Here is a 25328-nt window from a genome sequence, read left to right on the forward strand (position 1 = left end):
ACAGAACTATGACCAGTGATCGACCTGTCCAGTGCCAGCCAGTCCTTTTGAATGTGCCAGGTAGGAGTGAAGTAGTAACTGATGAATGATGAAATTTGGACCAATCTCTACAACAAATGGGACAACATTCATCTTGTTTCTGTCACAGAAAGCATATATATATATATATATATATATATATATATATATATATATATATATATATATATATATATACACATACATACATACATACATACATATATATATATATACACATACACACACACACACATGGGGGGGATTTCTCAAGTAAAGGATATTCTCTTAATATATAATGACTGGGTAATGTATTTGAAGAGTCTTGTAATTTATTGATTCCTCACAATTTTATTTTGTACATACTTCAATGTTGTGTGCACTGTATGCCTTTAATACATATCTACAAGTACCAGTTTATCACCGAGTGCTAAAATATCTGATAATAGGTAAGAAGTTTCCCTAAACATCAAATGTTTACCTATTCCACATAACAGACCAGGGCCTGAACATCTAGCTCATGATATAAGCAAGGCTGTGTAACCTTTGACCCCAAGGTCAAGGTCAAGGAGTACTTTGCTTCACAAGGATTCAACCAATATATTATGAAATTTTCTGTGACTATGATCTTGAAACAAAGAGGCAAGCAAACATCGTATAATGTACTGCTGTATACTTATAATGATTAATCCCAAGTATGAAGAAAATCCATTAACGGATTAGGATATAAAAGCAAATGAAACAACTTTAACCAAGTCAAAACCTTAGTGCAAATGGTCTATGACTGTGACCTTGACTTAAAGATCATAATAGTCAGTAATCGTGCCACAGAATTAATCATCTTCGCTTCAATTATGACAAGAATCTATCATGGGGTTTAGGAAATAAAGGCAAATTTAAAATAATAAAAAACTTTAATCAAAACCATAACCAAATGTGGCTGATGATAACAACGGTGGGAAAGTGAGTGCTACGTCTTGCTTGCTGCAAACATGGATTTGACAACAAGGATATCAAGCCATCAATAATATACGTGGTCATTTTACCAACACAGGGAATGAATCTGAGCATGTGTTTATGTCTCTGCATACCTGCACATAAAAGTAAAGAATAAGCAAAACGATTTATAACAATTTATTTTTCCTCACCTTGTATATCTCATCAATCCTGTTGGACACATGGTCAAAGCAGTGCATGAACCTGTCATACCTCTCCTTTTTCACTTTCTCGAAAGCTTGTTTGGCTTTCTTGGCCCTCTTTCTCGCATTCTCAAACTCTTCCGAGGTTTCCTGAAACCTTTCTCGGACACCATCCAATCTGATTAAAAAGGCATGTTCTTACAAATTAAAGTGGTTACAATTTTGAAAGAAAGTTTAACAAATACATATATGCCTTTTCATAAATGTCTTCATTAAAATAAAAGTATGTCTGTATCTGTAATTTTAAATTATTCATGAATTCAATGACTCTTTGAATTTCTTATTTTAAGTTTCCTGGTTTTGAACTCTAAATCCTTCTCTAAGATTTTATTGGGAACATAAACATTCAGTTACTTAGTTTTATCTTTGTATCTATTTCGGGGCAAACGATTCAGAAGGAAAGTGCCACTGAGCAGAATATCCCAATAAATAAATACATCATCATATTTCATTCTTGATAATTAACAATTCTGGCCTCACCCTTGTGATATGGATTCACACTGCTTAAAACTGTTCGCGTAGTTCTGCTATCTATTATAATCATCAATGAACATTTAAGTAAACATATTTATTTTTAGAGCATTTTATTTGTTTAGTAGCCCCATCTCCTTTAATGCTCCTTAAAATTGCATCCCTCATTCCCATAAAGGTACAACATTCCAAAGCCAATGATGCCAACTAAATTCCTACATTTGATAACAATAAAACATTGCAATTTTCCAATCAGCTAAAAGTTTTATCTTTCCTGTCTTGCTTCCAAAGAGAAAAGATATAGAGATCACTTTGCTGACAATGACGTCAAAATTGCAAGGTTTTCAATTTTGTGTTGCTTCACTTAACAGAAAAAATTGTCCGTGTTGTCATCAGCTTTACTTTCACCTTACAGATCTTGTGCAGATAAAACAAATTATCTTCAACACCATGTTTGTTAAAAGGATAGGAAAATCTGACCTGAAGGAGTTTATTTATGTCGGGGAATTGGATTATCAAGTGATTAACATAAATATTACTCTATGAGGAGCACATATTTGCAATACACAGCAAGCAGATTCGTTTTCTATCACTTTAGTTTGGTTTGGTGCTTTATGCCACAGCAACACATGATGGTTTCTGAACACCAGGCAATTCGAATGAAGTGCTTTGTTTAAGAACACACCATGGTAGCTGACCCAGACTGGTCTGAGGGTTCAAACTCACATCCTTTCAGTTGTGAGCCCAGCATGCTAACCACTGTACCACCGAAGATTCCTCTCTGCCACTTTATATTTATCTCTAATAACTGCCCTAATACTGGACCTAAATGCAAAAGACTTAGCCTGATGGACATACACAATCAATCTTATTTTCTGAAAGGACTTTCTATCGTCAGTGTTAAAATTAAAATTAAAAGCAGTTCAACTTTATCTAGGCTTAAAGCAAGATAAACGTTCTCAAGCAAAAAGTAAAATTCAAGAAGTCTACACAATCAGTCAGAAAATTTCCATCAGTTATTTCTCACAGAGGGTAATTTTCCCATCTTGCATTTCTGAAAGGGGCAATTTTGGGAGTGAGTAGATTTTATAAGAACAAAAACTGCATGTCCACCATCATATAAGCTCATCATGTAAAGCTTGTAAAACACTAACAATAATTAGATAAACATCTCAGTTCCAAAAGTCATTTAACATTTGATTAAGGTAGCTGATCAAGTGCTTACATGATTAAACTCCATTTTGTTAATAATAATTAATGTCACATTAAGCTCGTGTCCAACTGACTGCATGACTTCTCTCTCTCTCTCTCTCTCTCGTTTTTATGGGAAGAGTGATATAATTTTGGTGGGATTCTCAGAATCACACACACTATAGAGAAAATACTGTTGCATGGTGCTTACTTCTCCATGGCTTTCATATTGGGTGCATTAATCCTCTGTAATGTGACCTGCATATCGGACACTTGTTTATTCAACTGTTCTAACATCTTCTTCACTTCATCTGCATGATCCAGCTGTAAGAAAAGATATAATGTGTCTGAATCAAACATAACAGTTCTGTTAAACACCATCTTCCCTGTAAACCACCTTAAACATGGAAGAGCAAAACCCACCTACACAAGCAACAATGTCCAAAAACTATGTCAAAAAGTGTACATAATCATATGGACATGAAAAATAGATCACTGATTTATTTTTGGTATGATGGTGCCCTAATCTCAAGACGAAAAGTCATGCTTATTTTTATGACTGTTACTGTACAAGCAAGAACATCCAAGACTGATTCAAATGAAAACAGTGTACAAGATCAATGGTGGTGAAAAGATGATCATATATGTATTTTTCATTACTTGACAAGCAGACTGGTCAAACATAAAAAGTGTACAAGGTCATTTGAGCATGAGAAGTTACAGTGACCTATTTTTATTCTCCAGGATGTATGCAGAGAGTCAACTTTCATGACAATGAGGCTTCATATAAATGCTTGATAAAATTAATTCAAGATAACTATATATTTTTTTCTATTAAACGTTTTCCAATGTTGGTATGTGAGAAAGCTTGCCAGTAGCTTCTTTTGGGTAGGTGGTTCTTTCCAGAGTTTCCCCGGGTTCTTCCCCCACCATTTATACTGGCTGCCATGTATAGCCTATCTTGTGCTGAAGAATGACATTAAACCTACAACAACAACAACAATTAGAAGTTTTAAATTTATATTTGCTACAAAGCTTTTTATATTGAAAGTTTAGTGATAAAAAGATAAATTTTAATTGTGGATATAATGCTTTAGAGTTAAAAATCTATTTACAAAAAATTTAAATCAAAGAAATGACAATTCTTAATTGTTACATTTATGACTAGAAAATACAAGACAAGACTGTAACTGGATATTTATTATAATTAACTTGTTGCCATAATATGTTTTGCATTCAGTTTCATTATGACCTCATTGTTAAAAGAAACAATTTTTGTTTAATTGCTGGTATGGTAATAACAGAACAATACATTTGATGATACATTTCACAACATGGATTATGTTGGGACCTCTGTATCATGGCATTATTATATTGATATGACAGTAAATTTGATGATACATATCACAATATGGATTATATTGGGACCTCTGTATCATGGCATTATCATATTGATATGACAGTAAATTTGATGATACATATCACAATATGGATTATATTGGGACCTCTGTAGCATGGCATGTATCATATAAATATTAGTGTAAATTTGATGATACATATCACAACACTAATTATATCAGGACCTCTGTATCATATCAATATGACCAAGGAATTCCAAATCCCCATGTTCACATGCATGGTCACTGACACATCTCTCTTTCCCCATCCTATTCCTTATCCCAAAGCAAAAGTTCTAGAACCATCGACAAGCAATCCTTAAAAAGTCCGAAAGTCTGATGTTTATCTTCAAATATATAAGAGGAATGATGACGTGAAGTAACAGTGAACACAAGTACATAATCTAATATACCAATGCACTCAAAGATGGGCTAACTTTAAGTCCCTTTATATTCCTAGGAAAGCATCAGGACAGTGATGCAGTTCAGTTTTCTATGAAAATGGACACCTTCAAGCTGCTGTCTTAAAATATGAAAGATTACAAAAAAATATGACATCAATGTTTCTGACTTCCCTTAGGATTTTTGAAAATAATTCAAAACAGTTCAAAGATAATTACTATTTTTGTAAGATTATACAAAAATAACATTTATAGAAATCATGTGAACAAAATGCAAACTAAAGAATTTTGCTTTACAAATGTAAGAAATACCTTTCTGCTCAAAGAAACTGCTGTCTCATCACAACCTCTATGTAAAGAACCTGCGAAGTTCTATTGTATTTGATAAGGAATATAAAAATTTGCAGCAGCTAGACTAAAACACTGTCCAAAATGTTTGGGTTTTTTTAAATAAAAAAAATAAATAGAAAATTACTTCAGCATGAGCATCATACCAATCACAATGAACCAAAAACAAAACATAACAACCTTCGGAGTCCTATAAAACCTCTTACAACAGTCAAAAGGAAACCTGTGTTAAATTCAAATATATTTGGTCAACAGTTTCAAAGAATTTTTGGGGGATAAAAAATCCAATTAAAACCAACAGTAGCTGTTTCATGAAACAGGTAACATTCAATTTCTCAAATCCAATTTCTTTTTTGCATATCTTTTGAACTTAAGTATTTCATCCGATATCTGAGATGCCTAATTGTAAAAGAGTTTAGTAAGACGGAAATGTACACTGGAACTAAAGTGTACTGAGTTCATAAGAGACATCAATTTCTGGAATAAACAAAACTTAAAATAAATAAATTCAAACAATCTGAACAAAACTGAAATGTCAAATATGAACAAAAATGAATTACTCAAATTATTTCTAATGGAATACAAAAAACAAAATATTTATAGACAAAACAATCAAACTAATGTGATAAAATTTGTTTTGAGCCTACACACACTGTTGTGCAGTACTGTATCTGTTTGAAAACCTAACTGCTAATTTCTATGTTAAACATGAATTCAGTAAGCAACACATTATACTCATGTTTAAGAGGCACTCTGTGCCCTTGGCCATTTGTCAAGGTATGCAGTCTTGAACTAAACAAACAGAAACCATTATTTTCTTGTCAGATTTACCATGACCATGACCTCTGACCTTTAAACACCAGAATCTAAAGGTTTTTTTATTTCTCATAATGTAAGCCATCCATAAAGATTGGTCAAAGAACTTACTTTTGAACTAAAGTCATTCTGCAGAACCCTTTGTTTCCTTAAGCCACAACCATGGACCTGAAAATCAACAGCTCTCTTCCATACTAAGTGTAAGCCATCCACAAAACAAACTCCATTAAGCAAAAACAATATTTCTTCTTTAAGTCAATATGATGTTGAATTTGACCTTAAAATAGTCTTTTTTCTTCTTGCCAAAGGTGCAAGTTATCCACAAACTTTGGTGAATGTATATATGGGCAAGAACTTACTTTTTGTGCAGATGGTGTTTCTACTTTCAGTCAAAATGACAGTGACCTTCAACCTTCTCACCACAAAATCAAAAGGTTTCTTTCTTACCCAAGTGCAAGGCACCCACTAAGCCTGTCCAGATCTGTAATGTAGCAATGATTTTATTATGCAAACACGGCTTTTCTTCTTTCAGCCACAGTGAACTGGACCTGGCCTTTAACCCCAAATTTAATAGGCTATTTCCTTACCTATAATGCAAGACTTCCGCATAGGTTGCTCCAGGTCTGTGACAGAGGACACTAATCAGAGGACACTAATTTTAATGTGTGGAACCAAATTTCTTCATTTAGTCACAATGACCTTGACCTTTGACCTCAAAAATAATGGGCTTCTTCCTTTAGCCAAATGCAAACCATTCATAATATTTGGTCGAGATGCATGATTAAGTGATGCCGAATTGATCTTGATAAACATAAGCCATGTTTCTTTTCTTGATTCAGCGACCTTGACAACTGACCCCAATATCGATATGGTTCTTTATTCCACCTGCAAGCCATCCACAAAGTCAGGCAGCTATAGATGGTGAAAAACTCAAATTACTCTTCAGAAATAAAATAATGTAATGGATGGACATCATGACATAATATGTATTAACTTATGGTAGACATAAAAAAAATAACAGCTGCACTTTTATCAAATAAATAACATGAAGATTAACTCTAACTTGATAAAAAGTCAACTGATAGCAGCAGCAGTCCAACCTTTGCACAAAAATTTTGCATTCATCAACAATTTGTTTTATTATAAAATAATTTAGTCAGCTACCCTGAATGATCCAATTCCTGACTTGTGACTTTCTTTAATTTAATACTTAATCACTGCAATGGAATCTCTACCCTCAAAATGATTCTGACTGCATATTTCCAGTGTCAATGGGATCATTGTTTATTTTATTTCCTTCCTTAAAATTCAAGACAACACTTAAAGAAAGATGTTACATTTATAAAGACCTGCTTCAATGGTGTAATGAGTGTAAGCATTTTTATGGATATTTCCAATTAAAACAGAGTAAATGCTTTAAAATTTAACTGACACATCAAACATTCTTCAAAAGTCTATGAACAAAGTTCAAATTAACAATATTACCTGATGACCGTTACTAACAGCAGGATGATGACTGCGAATCTGTGTAAGTTTTAAAGCAAAGAATGAAGATTTCATATCACAAGTTTGTGTAAATATGCCATGTTAAGGGGTAAAATAAATTTTAATTATGTAACACTTGCCTGATATTATAAACAAACAAAACAAAAACATGTTCCCAATCTGATACCTTAGTCCATTTCTGACAACTAGAATATCATCCTTCTTTGACTTGGACCAAGACTTAAATGACATCAGAGCATGCTGGGAGGAGAGAATTGGGCAATAATACAAAGTAAGTATTAAATAAAATTAGTTTTAACTCTACACACAAACACACACACATGCATGCACACACACTCACCCACACACCAAACTACATTTTAATAGTAGTATTATATTACCTATTACTGCACTGCTGAATTTGCAAGGGAACTTACCATTGCTTCCAGTAGAATGTTCTACTGTAGACTAAATGGCTTGACAACTTGTTGGGTTGACAAAACCGGGCCCAAAATATAAATGCCCCCACTCAGGAGTGACATTGATTAAAGGTAAAATGACAGTAACTGCAGCGAGATTGCCCGAAGGCAGCTTTCATGATTTCATCCCAAGAAAAATAATTAAAAAAGTCCAACATACAGCAATAACCCTGACTTCATGGATTTTGGTTCTCATGAAAGAGATATCACTCCCAGTGACAGACTGCTAAGCTATATCTCAACAAGCCATCTCAAGACAGTGGCTGTTAACATTTATCAGTTGTACCTTTTAGATAAGAAGAAAATGCTTTTGACCCTTTTGACGTGGATAGAAACATATAAAGCTCAAACTGGACAAAGGAGCCTATCTTTATCATCCCCAGCACAGAAATGACACTGGAATTCAAAAGGAACAGGAGCAATTGACTGTAGCTGATTCATGAATAGAAATTCAGGTTGGCAAACAGAGGATGAATAACAAATAGTAGAAGACTAATTGCAAACACTTAGAGAGCACGACTATTATGAACCACAACAAACAACAGTTTGCAAAATAGTGAAAGTCACAAAGGTGACTAATTCACATAAAAATTAAAAAGAATGAAAATAGGATACAACTTTCAGTAGATACATTATTATGCAAAAATTACCAAAATTTCCTCATCGATGGTTGAAATTCTGGAGTATAATTAATGGATTTTTGGGAGGTCTCTGCACAATTTTGATTGATCAACAATGAATTCTTAAACCCAGCAACACCTGTCAGCATAAAGGGGAGACAATGGGCATGGATTATTGCACTTTGTTAATATATAGATTGAAGAGACATTTTTTGTCTTTTTGGAAGGAGGGATTTGGGAGAGAGTAAACTTGTATCCCAAATATTAATATTATCGAGGAACGTATGTGAAGGAGAAAAGTGATGTTGAAATACAACTCGAGTCCCTTTTTTGCTTTACTGTCCAAAACATTTCCAAGATTTCATTAAACCATTTCTTCTTTTTAACTGCAGAGTGTAGTAACCATCTATGATATTCATGAGTAAAAACATTTTCAAATTAGCAGCCACTGTCACAACCATACTGGATGTTTGGCACCATTTTCATTTATGACAAACTAGATACTATTAGTGGACTTTTGGTGAAAACTCCATATTGATATGACATACATTCAAGACCAGTTAGATATCATAATTAGTCTTCAACTAAAAACCCAATGCTGATATTACCTTCTGTTCAGGAGCAGCAGCAATAACAAGATTTTCAAGACTGGCACTATTTTTATTTAGTATCAGTAAGACAACATGAAAAGTCTTCTGATGAAAACATAATATTGATATGACTTTCAATCTAGGTATAGCCATAAGATTTTTTAGATGGTCAGTATGGTGGCAATATTGGATATCGTATCAGTACAATTTTTATTTAAGACTAACTTGATGCCATGAGAAGACTTCAGGCAAAATATGCTTATATGACTTTCCATTCAGATGAAGTAGCATAAACAAGATTTTCACGATAACTGCTGTGGTGGCCATATACAATATCAGATTTCTGCATCATTTTCTTTTATTACCAACAAGACATCAAAACAAGCCTTTTAATGAAACTTCATGTCAATGTAACTTTCCATTCCAATGGAAAAACAATATGAAGATTTTCAAGATGGCTGCTATCATGGCCATACTGGATGTCAGATTGGCACCTTTTTTAGTTAGGACATACTAGGAATCCTAAGAAGTTGTACTGTGAAAACTGCATTTTGATATAAGTATTCATTCACCAGAAGCAGTGATAACAATCTTGTGCTAACAGACAGACAGATATCAGACAACTGACAACAATTTACGCCATAAGTTCTGCTGGTCTATGACCAGTAGAGCTAAACATGATAATGAAATATATGAATCCAAATCTATAAGGAAACAACAGCAAAGAAGAGAGTCCTACCTCTTTCATCTCCTCATCTAGGCTACTATAGTCAACTGAGAGTTGAGCCTCCTTTTCATATATTGCTTTGGTTCCCTGACTGCTCATACTATCTCTTGGCGTCTCAGAGGGTTCATCTGGCTGACTGGATGGTTCATTTTCTTGTGTTATATCATCCATAGTACCTTTCTTCAGCGGTAAATGGATGTCATCCATCTATATAAAACAGGAAACAGAAATAACTACGGCATGGAAGAAATTAAACAGAGCTCAGGCACAGTGGTTTATACAAGATAAGGTGAGAAATAGGCATTTTTTTATTTGCCTTAAACCTACATCCCACACCTCCCAGCTCCTAAAATTCTCTAAAAACTCTAAGAATAGCTTATAATTAATTACTAATGCAAAAAAGTTTAAAACATTACTTATAAAAGTGCAAAAGATCAAATTACATCTAAAATTATCTCATAAGCTGGTATGACTGTTTATTTGTTTTAATAAATAATTTGGAAATGTAATCGTTGAGGCATTTATTCATCCGTCAAAATAACAAATATTCCTTGCCATTATTACAAGTTTAGAATCAGGAATCACCAAAATGATTTGTCTACAGGAAACCCTAAATGAACACTCATTGTAAATAAACAATATTTAACCTTGAAACTTGTCAAAACCTCAACTGAACACTCACTGTAAATAAACCAATATTTAACCTTGCAACTTGTCATACCTCAATTGAACACTCATTGTAAATAAACAATATTTAACCTTGCAACTTGTCAAAACCTCAATTGAACACTCATTGTAAATAAACCAATATTTAACCTTGCAACTTGCCAAAACCTCAACTGAACACTCATTGTAAATAAACCAATATTTAACCTTGCAACTTGTCAAAAGACTATGCCTATCCGCTCTCTTTTGTTCCAGCTTGTTATCAATTGCTGTGATCTGTTTTTGGATAGCTGCTATCTCTTTGCCTTGAGCTGTTAAGCGTTTTCGAATCTCATTTATTTCCCCCTCAAAGTCATCTTGCTGTGATTTGATTGTAATTCTCTGCTGTTTGTACCTTTCCTGGTTCTGCATTTCTTGATCTATCACCTGTAAACAAAAAAGCAAGCACATAAAGTGGACACCTCCAATTCATTATCTGGATTTGCTGAAATGTGTTATAACATTGATGCCTGTTGTTATCTGTATATCACATTATCCACTTACAAAGATATAAACTGCAAATTTTTGGAAACATTCATTGACGACTCTGGAAGAAGGAACCTCAAGATTAAGTTTCAATATTTATCTGTAATTAATGGATGAGGAAATCAGGTAACAAGTTAATGTCTTACGTAGATATTTCATTCAGTAGAAGCAGTTATGCATAAAATGTACGTGTAAAGTTCCTACCTATAATTTCATCTCAGAGAATTGTGAAAAAGCATGAAATTCCATACACAGGGGCTGTATCATTGTTACAATTTTTACCGATGCATGTACTAGATGTAAATGCATAAGTAGGACACTTCTCTCATTTCTCCTGCTACCTATTTAATAACTGACCAGATATCGCAAACTATACTGAATTTTGCCCAGTAAAGTCAGCACCAACGTTAGGCTTAGATCTTAAACTTTTTGGGCCCACACCAAATATGACTTTATTTCCAACCTTTAAAATATGCCAGTCCATTTCCCAGAGTTACCCACTGACATAGATATGATTATGCCCACCTGGAATGACAGCACAAAGCGATAAATGTAACACTGTGCTCTCAATGGTTGAATTGATGCTTTTGTGACCACATGCGAAGTTGGGTCACATGATTAAAAAAATGGATATAGTCAAATTATAAACTTTCAATATATATTTATATATTTATATATTATATACTTTCAATTTATATTTATATTTAGCAACAGAGATGTTGCTAAATGTTGTATTTATAACAATAGAGAGATAATATTCTGAGGAATAGTTTGAGGTAAATCATGCCTTGCCTACATTTTATACCTTTGGTATGGACACTTCAACATGACAATGGTGCTGAACAACAATTTGGCAAAATTCCTCCATCCTCGTTTCTGTCATACATTCAGCCCCTTCTCCCTTTCCCAACCCAAACAATATCTAAACTATCCTCACCACAAACAATCCCTCTCGTTATTCATATGAAAATATAATATGAAGTTGAGCTGTAATGCTGCAAAACAAACTGAAGCCAATAAGCATACCTTCATATGCCTAGCTTCATCGTTTTTCACTTTTTCTAATTCCTTCTCATCGTCCAGAACTGACTTTTCCCATTTCTTCACATTGGCTGGAAATAGAAATGCAGAATTAACAAAAGAAGCACAGAACTCATAGCAAAAGAAATTAAAATCTTCACATTACAAAAGGTTTTATAAATTATTAAGTATGATGGTGATGATATTGGGGAATGTTATTCCTTAAATTCACGAAAATCATGAAAGCAATGTTTCTTTTTTTTACATATTCTGAGGCAGATTTGAAAAGGAGGTTCAATATCCAGGAAAATTTGATGGGCTACTGTAATAAATCCTGAATCTGCACTTGAATTATTTTAAGTTAGGACAACAGGAAACATGATGATTTTGCACATATCAAAAGAAATAAAGGATCATTTAAAAAAATACACAAAATCTTGACAAACTATTGTCTGGTCTGTGAACAGCCTTTATATGATAGAGCAAACTGCTTACACAGTTGAGAAGAATTTCTATTATTTTACCAAAATTTCAACTGGATGGAGAACATCTGATGCAGAAGAGATCTTAAAACAACAATTTAATATTGCTGACACTAATGCCAACACTGAAACACTGTAAATGCAATAACTAAATCATGTCATTTATGGGCAAGACCATATCGATGCATTGAGAATATTGATGGCTCAGAGGGTTGTTTTTAATGTAGCTTTAAAAATTTTCACCCATATTGCTACAATGTCTGCAGTCTGGCAGTTTATAGTGACGTCTAGCACTGGGGCATCATGCCTCAGACATGCAGCATCATGTCCCACCCAGTTACATTATCCTGTTTGAACCAGCGACATCCTGCATCCAAGGCGGACGCAGCTCAAAGGGTTAAGGTAGTACAAATTTACAAAGGATCATATGGAATGACATAAATGCTGAAATGTTGCTATTCAGTGTCCCTTTAATTTTTACTAACATATGCAGAGGGCTCTAAATAATTTGCGTAAGTTTTTTCTATTTTTTCTTTATATGTCGTTAGAGAATTTATATTAACATCTTAAACATTATCTGAGAAATTATTGTGATTCTTCCTAAAAGCATTTCTGACTATTGTTTCATGTATTACCATCAGCTGAAAAATATCCATGGGAGAAAAATACTCAGTCATTTACCTAAATGTGAGATCCCTTCCTTGATGCAAATTGAACTGAATGCCCAGTGTGTGTATATATATATATATATATATATATATATATATATATATATATATATATATATATATATATATATATATATATATATATATAATCTGATATGACTCTTAGAAAGAGAGAATTTCCTATGTTTTTAGGAATATAAACTATATTTGGTAACAGAGACTGCACATTATGCCATGAGCATGGATGGACTGCAATCCTTCCACACTAAAACAATTATCTTAATAATATAAACCAATATTTCAAATCAAGTCAACTTCATGAAGAATTCTCCAACACTGAAAGTCAGAATACAAGTTAACAATAAGGGCAATAACTCTAACAAAAATTGTGTGAGCACACTCACTTGTTGGTAAATGAATCTTTAAATAATGACTGTAATATGTACCAAAGGTGACATGAATCCATCAAATATTGTAAGATTCATTGGCATCCACAAGATTTTATGATGGATTTGAAGGTCAGACTGAGGGAAGGATGAACAGATGGAAATAAGGAATCCTACATAACCTTGCAGCATAAAGGTTGGGTATAATAAACTGTAATTCATAAGTAAATGGTTTATACCAATTGTATCTCTTGATCTTTCAAATTCAATTTGATTCTGTAATCTGAACTTCTGATTCTCAAATTCCAGCCTCTTCTTCCCCCTTTCTTGTTGTACTCTGAGTTCTCTCTCTTCATATTGTCTGAAAAGAATGAATGAATTTCAACTGCATGCTACAGTATCTGCCTTTCACCATAGCGGTTTCTACCCCTCTTGTAATTTTAAAAACAACAAACATCAAGAATAAATTAAATGCATACACCTCAAGTCATTTCATACCTTAATTTAAAATTTCTAACCTGACTGTCACCAGGGGGTATATAACACTGTTAACTTGTTTGCATTCATAACAAAAGTTTTCAGGGATCCTGGAAAAGTCTATTTTCATAAGAGGTAAAGACTGCTTTAATACTTCTAAAAAATATTGCCTTAAACAAAACAAAAAGGGTGATTGGGGTCACTCTTTTGTACACGTGTTAGAATGTGTGACATGCCCTAACAGTTAATTAGTAAAGAAACTCCAGTTTGTTTTGAAATATGACCAAGATGACAGTATAGAGATCCCCTGGTAACAGTCATGTTAGAAATTATAAATTGATGAATAAAGGGGCTAAGTTTTGTGCATTTCTTATATCCTTGATGATTTTCATTTTAAAACTGACTGGGTGGCAGGCTAATCAGTTTCAAATGCATACAAAGATAATTACAGCCTAACTTACTGGTACAGAAGCAAACATTAAAACAGAGGAATAAAAGTCAATGTCATGGAATAAGGCAAGAAAATAATTTTGTAATGCCTTAGAACAATTTGGGTAATTGGCTTCTTAGATGCATACAGCGTTGCCTAGGGTAGTTCATATTTTGTTTTTTATGTGATTGGGCAAATACATGCATCTTATCGTAGGTCGTTTGCGGCGAGATACCTATATGGCATGATGTGCACAGGTACTTTACCCCTGGTCATGTACATTTTCTTTTTGTTCGTTTGTATTATTGGAGACATTGTCTTATGCGACACAGTGGTCGCTTGGATCTTGTCAAGGAGTGTCAATACTCTTATGACTTACTACAGCCATAGGGGTAAGTGATAAATAATATACAAGTCAAATTTTAAGCGTTTATATATTTTAAATGCCTCCCATCAATATAAGCGTTTATTTATTTTAAATGCCTCCCATCAATATACCGTCTTTATTTTTCATTGTTCGGATTTAAAACGATAGAAAATTATTGGTCTGTTATAATTCATCGCTGAGGACTTTAAAATAAAATAAAATGGTAGCATGTATTTATGGATTACTCCTCTGCATTTAGTTTCATTTCTTATTATGACCAGCTTGGTATATTTACAGCTGGATGGATGGGCTAGAAGAACCAGGATGGTAAAGCATGACCTGCAGTGTGGTAGTGTAGCCACTGAACTAAATTCAACTGACAGCGTATCTGTTACTACATTACTTCTCCAGAATCCGGAATTCCTATCCTACATTATTTGTAGGATATGAATTCCGGATTCTGGAGAAGGATAAAGAATAGTGATATGAATTCTGAACTTGGAATAAGGGCAGTATAAACTGTATTATGTTTACAAGGACATATGGTTGTATGAATCATGCTTATTTCTCTGGGGCATAGGGTTGTAAGTTTCTGGAGAAGGATAAAGAATAGTGATATGAATTCTGAACTCTGAATAAGGGCAGTATACACTGTGTTATGCTTACAAGGACATATGGTTGTATGTATCATGTTTATTTTTTTTTATATCATATGGTTGTATGAACCATGCTTATCTCTTTGTATCATGATTCTGCAAATCATCTCATTTCATTATATATATATTGTGGATGTAAGAACCATACTCATATATATATATATATATATATATATATATATATATATATATATATATATATATATATATATATATATATATATATATATATTGTGTGTGTGTGAACTGGTTGTCTTTTCATAACATGTTCAGTATGTTAGTCTTATATCATAAGTAGTGGGTGCATTTGTGAGTCTACTTGTGTATGTGTTGTCGTAAATATTTATTTTTCATTTCATAAACTTCCATTCACTCACATTGTGTTGTGTTTTCACTCAGTCCAAAAATCCATTCCATTACAATCCTGTTACAGCCATATCTATTAAATCTAACACAATCCAACATTTCTCTGTGACCTAATGATTCACCTAATGATTTACCTGTGACCTAATGATTTACCTAATGACCTAATGATTTACCTGTGACCTAATGATTTAACTAATGACCTAATGATTTACCTGTGACCTAATGATTTACTTCATACTATTCACCATACAGTGGTAATTTTTAGAGGTCAAGAAAGGTTAACATTTATCAGGCTAAGAGTAAAATTGCAAAAGTAGATCCTGTCAAAATTTATCAATATATCTTATGATTTTATCATATCAGCTATGGTTAAAATGTAAGTAGCCAAACTTTTAAACCTGCATATTAAGAGGAAATCACTGAATTTTAGGCTAACACAAAATTCATCTATACTTTAAAAAACAACTGCTAATCCTATCTAAATAGACTCCAAAACAACAACATATATCCTAAAGTTCAACAATGACACATTGAATGAAGATGCGCTTCATAACGCTTGAATGAAGTATCAAGTAAACAAGAGTCCTCAGATTGGATTGAAGATCTACAAGCCAAACAGAATTCCAGGAATCCAAGGTAAAACTGTTTCATCTTTTAAGTAAATGTTGAAATCTAATATTTTCAGTAAAAACATGATTTTCAAGTTGGCTAATATTGTGGCCATAATGGATGCTAGTATCATTTTCATTTAGGATCAACTAGACACCATTAAGAAGTCTTCTGGTGAAAACCACATTGTGATATGACTATCCATTCAGGTGAAGTAGTGATAACAGGATTTTTCAATATAGCCACCATGATGGCCATATTGGATATCAGATCAAAATCATCTTTATTCCAGACCAACCACACCCTGTAGGAAGTCTTAGGATGAGTAGCAATAACAATATGAGTAGTAATAACTTTATTTTCAAGACAGCGACCATGCCAGTCATATTGGATGTTAGCTTGTTGTCATTTACTTAAAAGACCAACAAGACATCAAAAGAAGACATTTTGTGAAAATTTCATAGATACTTTACAAGACGGCTGCAATGTTTGATATAATGAATGTCTGATCAGCACAATTTTCTGCTATGACCAAACAGACATAAGAAATCTTTAACTGAAAACCCCATGACAATATGACCAGTCATCCAGTAGCAACAATAAGATTTTCAAGATGGTGGCCATATTGATGTTGAATTGGTACTATTTTCAGGACCAACTTCAAAACTTGGGGTCTTTCAGTGAAAACCACATCAATTCTGCAAGAGAAGCAATAAGAACATTTTCAAGATGGCCATTGTGGTGTCAATACCGATACCCAAGTGATACCATTTTAATTCAGGACCAGCATGATATTGGGACAAATCTGTGTATAAAGTTTCATGGCAATCCTTCAAATAGTGTAGGAGGAGAGCATGACCAGTAGATCTAAATCAATTACCAACATAAACAAATGACCAGAACAAAATTGTAAAGAGTAATATCTACCCTAACATCACCATCAACAACTGGGAAAAATGTATGGAAGCACTGTTTAATTAGCAAGTATACATGACTAAAAGTTGCTTTTAATGATAATGACAAACAGTGAATATGAATAATGAAAACAAATGCAAGGACTGGCAAGAAAAGATCTATTGCAACACAAAACTGATTATGTCAAACTGAACTGTGGCAAAATACACTGGAATCAACAAAAATTCTGAGCACCCTGAGACACAATATCTGTGGATGATATATTGAATTAAATAAGAGAGTAAGGCATTGGACTGGGTCTCTGTTGCTTTTGTCTTAGGCCTTCAATTACCAATTGGAAGGGGGAGTTTTCAACTTGGACAGGTTACTAGTGTCAGGAAAAGAGATAGCATAATAGCAGGTGCCATTAAAATGCATGCATATCGCTCTTAACTGAATTCATCAGAGATCTCGACGTTGTAAGCTTACATAACAAACCAAATCAATATCTGATCAGAAATATGGCCTCTACAGTATTCACATGCCTAGCCAATCAAATGCATAGTCACCTAATTGATATGAACAACTCTTATACATAAATGAGCTCATCCAAGAACTCAATGATATCAGCTTACATTACAAATCAAAATCTGCTGATGCAAGATCGCCATATAAATGGATGTTGCTCCTGATCAAACTCATATGAGGCCTTTAGTGTCTAGCTTACATGTGTGTGTGTGTGTGTGTGATTTGGATTTTTAATGTAGCTTTAACAACTTTTCAGTCATATCGCTCCGATGTCTGCAGTGTGGTAGTTTATAGTGATGTCTAGCAATGGGGCATCATGCCGCAGACATGTAACATGATGTCCCACCCAGTCACATTATCCTGACACCAGGCCAACCAGTCCTAACACTATCCTCCTAATGGTGAGCGCCAAGCGAGGCAGCTGTTAGTACCATTTTTGTAAGTCTTTGATATGACACATCCAGGGATCGAACCCATGACCTTCTGCATCTGAAGTGGATGCTCTAACCACTAGGCCACCGGAGTGGTCCTTCAGTGTCTACCTTACATACCAAACCCAATCAAAATCTGATTAGAAATGAGTGTTCAGAAGCGTGCACTGATTTATGGACAAACAAACAAAATGGATGACAGACAAAAGTCCACACCATAAACTCTCTTGGCCTTGAGAGCTTATAAAAACTTGACATTCTAAAAACTATAGACATTGTCAACAACTCTTACTTTATTTTCATGATTTCTGCATTAAAATGTTCTTGCTGCAATCAGAAAAAGAGTTAAAATACTGCTTACCTTATGTTATCCACCCCAATCTGTTGACAAAATTGCTCAAATATTTCATCTTCCACTGTATTCATCTTTTCCTTCAACTGTTTGATCACCTCTCCTCTTTCAGTCATCTGCCTTTCAATCTCCTCTATCCTTGGCTACCAAAACATTATAATATTTTACGACTATTAGGTTTCAGGTTTTTGTGCTTGATGGCACATCAACACAGCAAGATTATATTGTAGTTCTAAGGTAAGTAAACTTCCTCACCTATAATGATAAGCCCAGCTGATCCAATGGCAGGATTCAAACCTGCACCCTTTTGGGTGCAAGCCCAATGAGCTAATTACATGTACTAAGCCATCACAACTTATATGACAATTATCGGACCAAGCATTCACATCTTGATGAAATTTCAATATATTTACATAGTATTGAATAAGTACTTTCAAAATCATCTCTTTGACAAATTTCCACTTTAAAAACTATTTGAGTTACAGGAAGATTACTGTTCAATTCAAAGAACTGACTCAAAATTTTCCAAACTGCTATTAAAAACTCATCATATAACATTACCAATAACTGTAAAAGAATAAGTTATGGTGTTTTACAACTTTCAAAATCTGCATAGTCTAAGTACACTCACTTGGTAGTACCATATGCAGACCTGCCAACCCTAACAAGACCTTCTCTGAACTGTTCCAGTAAGACATTGTGACTCAGGGAATGCAGTTTCAATATGGGGATGTCACCCATACATGCAATTTATATTTCTGTATTATTTTCATATGAACTTATTCAGTAATCTGAGTACACTGGCATACAGTTTTAAAAATCTGCCTTCCCTTGGTACCATGTAAACAACCCTCAGTAAGGCAGTCAATATTTTTCCATAATTCTGACCAATTTTCAGTAAGGTGTAACATAAAAAAAATTATATAATGCTACTGTCAAGTGGAAAACATGCATTAAAAAAGTTCAAAAGAGTGTGTGGAGATTGATGTAATGACGTAAACATTATGTTTCACGAAAAAGTTTGTAAAGCACACTTAGACCATAATTACCTCCAGTAGAGTTTCACAATCTGCAGTTCCAAACCCTAGGGAACTCAATGGCTTCTTGCTATCTCTCAAATGGATGTAATTATTCTGGCATTTTTTTTCCTCAATTTCCACAAGGCATACTTGTTGTCCTTTTTGCTCTTTGGTACTATTTTAACTTTATAAGAGGCAATAGGTTTATCATGAAGACATTTTCCATGAAAATATATTTTCAGTTTAAAACACCTGAGGTACCCCTGTAAAGATGGTCTAGTTCCTGACAACTTCCATGGAATCTAAAATGAAACCCAGATCCAAAACACGGACAAGCCAGTCTCAGGATTTTACTGAAACAATCATATTTCCCTTACTTTTTGCTATCATTCCATGTGGCTATATTCTAAGTGTCATTTTCATTTAGAATTACAGTCAAATTGTAAGGGCTGGTAGGTCTGCACATATGGCAAAGAGTACATGTGACAGTTTTGAACTTGACAAGATCTACTGTAGACAAGGATAAGATTATTCTCACCCACATATCAAATGAAAACAGAGGCAATACATATGGACCAAGTCTTGAAAGATCATATATGAAACACTATGCAGTATTCCAACTACTAACCCGACACTGTCCTTACAAAACTTATGTTATCCTAAATTACTTGTCTTTTATATCTATTATCATAAATTAAAATGTTAACATATTTCCAGTTTCATATTATTCCCAATCATGCAGTGTTTTCTCCAGAAAATTAAGACTAGATCTAAAAGCCAAGTAGAATGAAGGAAGCTGAAACATGCTGGGATCCAGGGGTTTAGTCCCACTTGGAAAGTCCAAGGGGAAGTAAAGCAGGCATGGACAATTTCCTCTTGGGTGCACGCCAGATATGTGAGTTTTAAAGCCACACTTGATAACATAAAGTTATGGATAAAGCCAGGTCAATGGCCGTCGTTTGCCAATCACTGTTATGGAACATAATTACAACATGGCCCATGATTCGTGAGCTCTTTAATTGTTTTCCTTCATGCCATAAGTTCATCTTGGAAAATAGAAGCACGTGCAAAACAAGGATAAAAAGTAAAAAATTCAAGCAGTCATATTTGTTTAAAACAACTTACTGATATGGTCACTGAACAAAAATAGGTAAAGCTCTGTGACCCGTTACTGAATCATATCAAAATTACAGTAATGCCAGTACTTCAAACAATTTCAATAAGACAATCCACATCAAAGTAATTTGGAGTAGAAGACAAAGCCCAGACTTACAGTTCAAAAAATATCAACTTGTACACTGAAAAATACAGTTGTGTGTTCCAGTCTGGAAAAAAAGAACTTTATCACTTTAAATAGGGGACAATTAAAACACTTTTTTTTTCCTAAACAGTATAGAATAGACTTCTCTTTCTGAATGTGTTTATCATGCCTCCCATTTTTATATACAGTATAACTTTGATTATCCGTCACCCTATTAAATGTCAGTTTCTGTTAACCATCATGGCATTGTACTACAAAATATTAAAAACAGGTACATGTACATAGGTAGATATTATCATGACCCAGTCTATTGTATAAGATTTTTAATGTACATATTCTATTATCCATCTATTCTCATATCCATCATGGTCTTGGTTCCACACGCTGAAGGATAATCGATGTTCTACTGTACTGCATAAACAAGGCATCAAAGGACAAATTCTACGTTTTATTACATAGAGAGATGAGACATTTCTAGATATTTAAAATTTGTCTGGTTACACTGAATTGAACAGAAGGCTGGCAATGCCAAATCATAAAGTTTGTAAATATCTAAAATATAGGAATTACGGGACAATTTAATAAAATATTGTGATTTTATATGGTGATATATTTTTTATGGAATTATAGCCAAATTATGGACACAATATTATTATCCAATCAAATGAGTGCACTGAAATAAAACATTACTATATAAGACCAATTCCATTACAAGATTTCAAATTCTTCAATCAATTGAAAAACAGATTACATTTTTCTTTGTGAACTAAATCAACACAGTTGTTGCTTTTTCTCATAAGCAACCAGCAATGTAAGATGATGGTTCTTAAGATTTAACCCCTATCCCCACCCCACTATTACTTTAAATTTCAAAAATGACCTATTCAGCATGGGGGATGGAAGACATTTTTCATATCTTGTACAGAGAAGGGGAATTTCCTCCTCTGGCATTTTAATAAGGGAAGGCATTAGGGCAGTACTGACAATGCTGAGTCTGAATAACAAGCTGCTAATGTTTCACCAAGCGTTCGATACAAATAACATTAAATACTCATTAGACTTAAAACTGTTTAGCACCATCAGCTGCAGCATGTATTTCTGACAAGAGCACTATGTTACATGATCAATACAACTAGATTTGTCCCCTTGTGGCTTCTTCATGTGTTTTTGGTAAGATGCTTTTAAAAACAGAGAATCAAGACAAATGTCAAATTGCAACTGTCAAAATGCACAAGGCTCATTAAGTAAACACTTGATCTGGCATGTGATACGGGAATCAAGACTTAACATGACCTTTATACGAAGGTTAGAGGTTTCAGTCAAATAACACCAAATATCTGTGTACGATTTTCACAACATATCAGTTTCACATGTTTTGGCAGTGATTTGCACAATCCTGCATCACTGAGGAAACAAAATGGACACTATTATCAAGACCTAAAATCTGTTAGTTTATATAAAAATTTACTTACATCGAAAGCCTTCAGCATTTCTGTGTAAGTGTTCATGTCTTTCTCATTCAGTGTCATGCTCTTATTCATCTGTTAAAAGACATACAAGAAAACACATGACAACAAAAACAGAATACTTATAATTGAAAACATACAAGTGCATATATGCACTTGACACAAACTTTTTACTTGATGTACCTAAAAATTCCATTTAAGGTACATTATGTGCTAGCAGCAAGTTGGTATCTCACTTTTGAAGAAATTTGCTGCTCATATATCTGATCACTTAATAAAAGAGAGAAAATTGACATATAAATCTATCAGAAAAAATTGACCAGAAGACTGGCAATGCACACAGAGGGAAGCTTTAATCAAACATGATCTGATCTGATTTTTTTAGAGGCTTGTACCATATGATACATTTTTGAGTCTATTAAATAAAGCAACATCCAGTGTAAAAAAAATTTACAGATATAAATGAAAACTTACACAATTTCTTTACAAATGTGATAAATAAAACGGGTGTCATCTCTACTTGCATAAAAAGAATTTGCCACAAAATTTTACCGTATTGTCTCTATCAGATATGGAGTACTTGAGACGAGTTTCCAGACCCTTCAGCTGAGATCTGATTGTGTTCAGCTCTGACTCCTTCCTCTTCTTTTTCACTAGTTCCTTTATTTCTTCAGTCAATCTTTCCTTCCTTTGTTTCAGCTGACCAAGCATTTTTTCATCCCATCTTCTGGCTTTGGCCTTCAGATCACTGAAAAGGAATGAATGAATTAATTAATTAATGAAAAAAGGAGACAAATATCTGAATACATCAATACGGTTTTACTTAATGAGAACATCGGATCTGTTCCTGTAAACATTGTGTTTACTTGTAAACATGAATACCCTCACCTAAAGAAAGCACATTTTTTAGTAGCTGACAATATACTAACTGGTACAGAGGAAAATACCAATGACACAAAAGCCTGGAAATTACGTTGGAGACCTAATTTTGGTATAGCCAAATTAACCATCCTTAAGATGCATTCACATACCAATATTTACCAGTGTATGTGAAATAGGGTGGAGATACTGAGGGTGTAATGAACAGATAGCAGCAGATACAAAAATCACTTTAGCATGAAAATACAAAAATCACTCAAGCATGAAAATTAAGTTTCAGTAACCTAATTTTGGTATGGGTAAGTAACCCTCCTTAAATGTCTCCTCATGCCAAGTTTCGTGACTATAAGAAAACCAAACAGGTTCACAATACTGCTGATGCAACCCAGTGTTGGTATGTTTGACTTACTCTCATTAAGATGCATCCACATTCCAATTTGGGGCCCCGAGTGGCCGAGTGGTCTAAAGCGCTCTCCATTACAGATCACTGCCATCTCACCTCTGTCTGTGTGGGTTCGAGTCTCAGATTCGGCTAATGTGGGTATGTGAGAAAGCTTGCCAGTAGGTTCTCGTGGGTCGGTGGTTCTTTCCGGGGTTTTCCCGGGTTCTTCCTCCACCATTAATACTGGCCGCCATGTATAGCCTATCATGTGCTGAAAAATGGCATTAAACCCTACAACAACAACAACATTCCAATTTACATGAGAGTCTAAACAAAATAGTCCAATATAATGAGTTTGTAACAAAAGAATTCCTCAAAATTCAAGATGTTGTAGTTGTTGCGCATGATGAAGCCAATAAAAAAAAAAAAAAGAAATGATGATATAAGCTTACAAACCAAATCTGATCACAAATATGGCCTCTAAAGAGCTCAGCCAATCAGATATGAAATCACCTCAAAAATGTGCATCGTGTGTTGCTCATAATCAGTCCCCCTGAGATCTTGATAATATAAACTTAAACACAAAATCTGATCAAGATCTGATCAGAAAAATGACCTATAAAAAGTTTACATGCTAAGCCAATCATATGCAAAATCACCACATTAATACAGGTGGATGTTGTTCATAATCGAGCAAGGCAAAGGACTTGATATAAGCTTACCATTGAAAAATGATCAAAATCTGATTAGACTTGAAGCCTGTAGATCGTTCCCAATTAAGTGTTAATGGATGGTCAGATAATGCATCCTGGATGGATAGACAGATATGATGGACAGATATTGCATGATGGATGGACATATAAAGCATGAGAGATGGACCGATATGATGGACAGATATTGCATGATGGATGGACACATAAAGCATGAGAGATGGACAAATATGATGGACAGATATTGCATGATGGATGGACATATAAAGCATGAGAGATGGACCGATATGATTGACAGATATTGCATGATGGATGGACATATAAAGCATGACATATGAACAGATATGATGGACAGATATTGCATGATGGATGGTTAGATAGATAAAGCATGACAGATGAACAAATATGGATGGATAATGCATGATGGATGGACACATAATTCATGATGGATAGATAGAAATAGCATGATGGCTGGACAGATAATGCATGACGGATGGATAGATAAAGCATGATGGATGGACAGATAAAGAATGATGAATGGGAAGAAAATGCATGATGAAAGGGCTGATAATGCAATTCCAAAGTTATCTGCCAGTACTTGTAAAGGTAGTACTAAATGTATTGACAATCCTTTTGATCATGACACAAATTTGACACTTTTTCAGTTCCAATTAACGGAGTGGTTATATGAACTCCCTGTGATCTTACTGCATAACTGAGATCTGTTCAGAAGCATCCTTTCACAGATTTCCCAGACTGTAAGCTCAAAGTGCCACTTACAGATTCCAAACACAGCCTCCACATAAGCACATGCACATGATAGTAAAGACAAGGAATTGGAATCAGATGATATTTACAATGACTATATTATGTTGGAGGATTTCAGAACTTTATTTGGACACTCAGATTATGAAGATGTATTCTTATGCTTTGAACGAGATGATATTAGCCATATAAATGGATTGAAAATGTCAAGTATTATCAATTTCTATGGATTTTATGACACGAAGGA

The 25328-nt window shown here is 34.1% G+C and overlaps 1 protein-coding gene across 2 annotated transcripts in view; it reads right to left on the reverse strand.

Moving 5' to 3' along the window:
• Positions 1–25328, reverse strand: part of LOC149803886 (structural maintenance of chromosomes protein 1A-like) — a 103033-nt gene that overhangs the window by 20294 nt on the left and 57411 nt on the right. For both annotated transcript variants that reach the window (XM_089953700.1, XM_089953699.1), the window contains 9 exons: positions 22898–23093; positions 22352–22420; positions 18609–18742; positions 13729–13850; positions 11960–12045; positions 10616–10834; positions 9755–9949; positions 3091–3203; positions 1167–1335 (listed from right to left, as the gene is read on the reverse strand). In XM_089953700.1, the coding sequence (XP_089809826.1) occupies positions 1167–1335; positions 3091–3203; positions 9755–9949; positions 10616–10834; positions 11960–12045; positions 13729–13850; positions 18609–18742; positions 22352–22420; positions 22898–23093 (1303 nt within the window). The remainder of the gene's footprint in view (positions 1–1166; positions 1336–3090; positions 3204–9754; positions 9950–10615; positions 10835–11959; positions 12046–13728; positions 13851–18608; positions 18743–22351; positions 22421–22897; positions 23094–25328) is intronic.

The sequence above is a fragment of the Sinohyriopsis cumingii genome, chromosome 3 (genome assembly GCF_028554795.1).
Source record: "Sinohyriopsis cumingii isolate HCF-2022 chromosome 3, ASM2855479v2, whole genome shotgun sequence".
NCBI classification, from domain to species: domain Eukaryota; kingdom Metazoa; phylum Mollusca; class Bivalvia; order Unionida; family Unionidae; genus Sinohyriopsis; species Sinohyriopsis cumingii.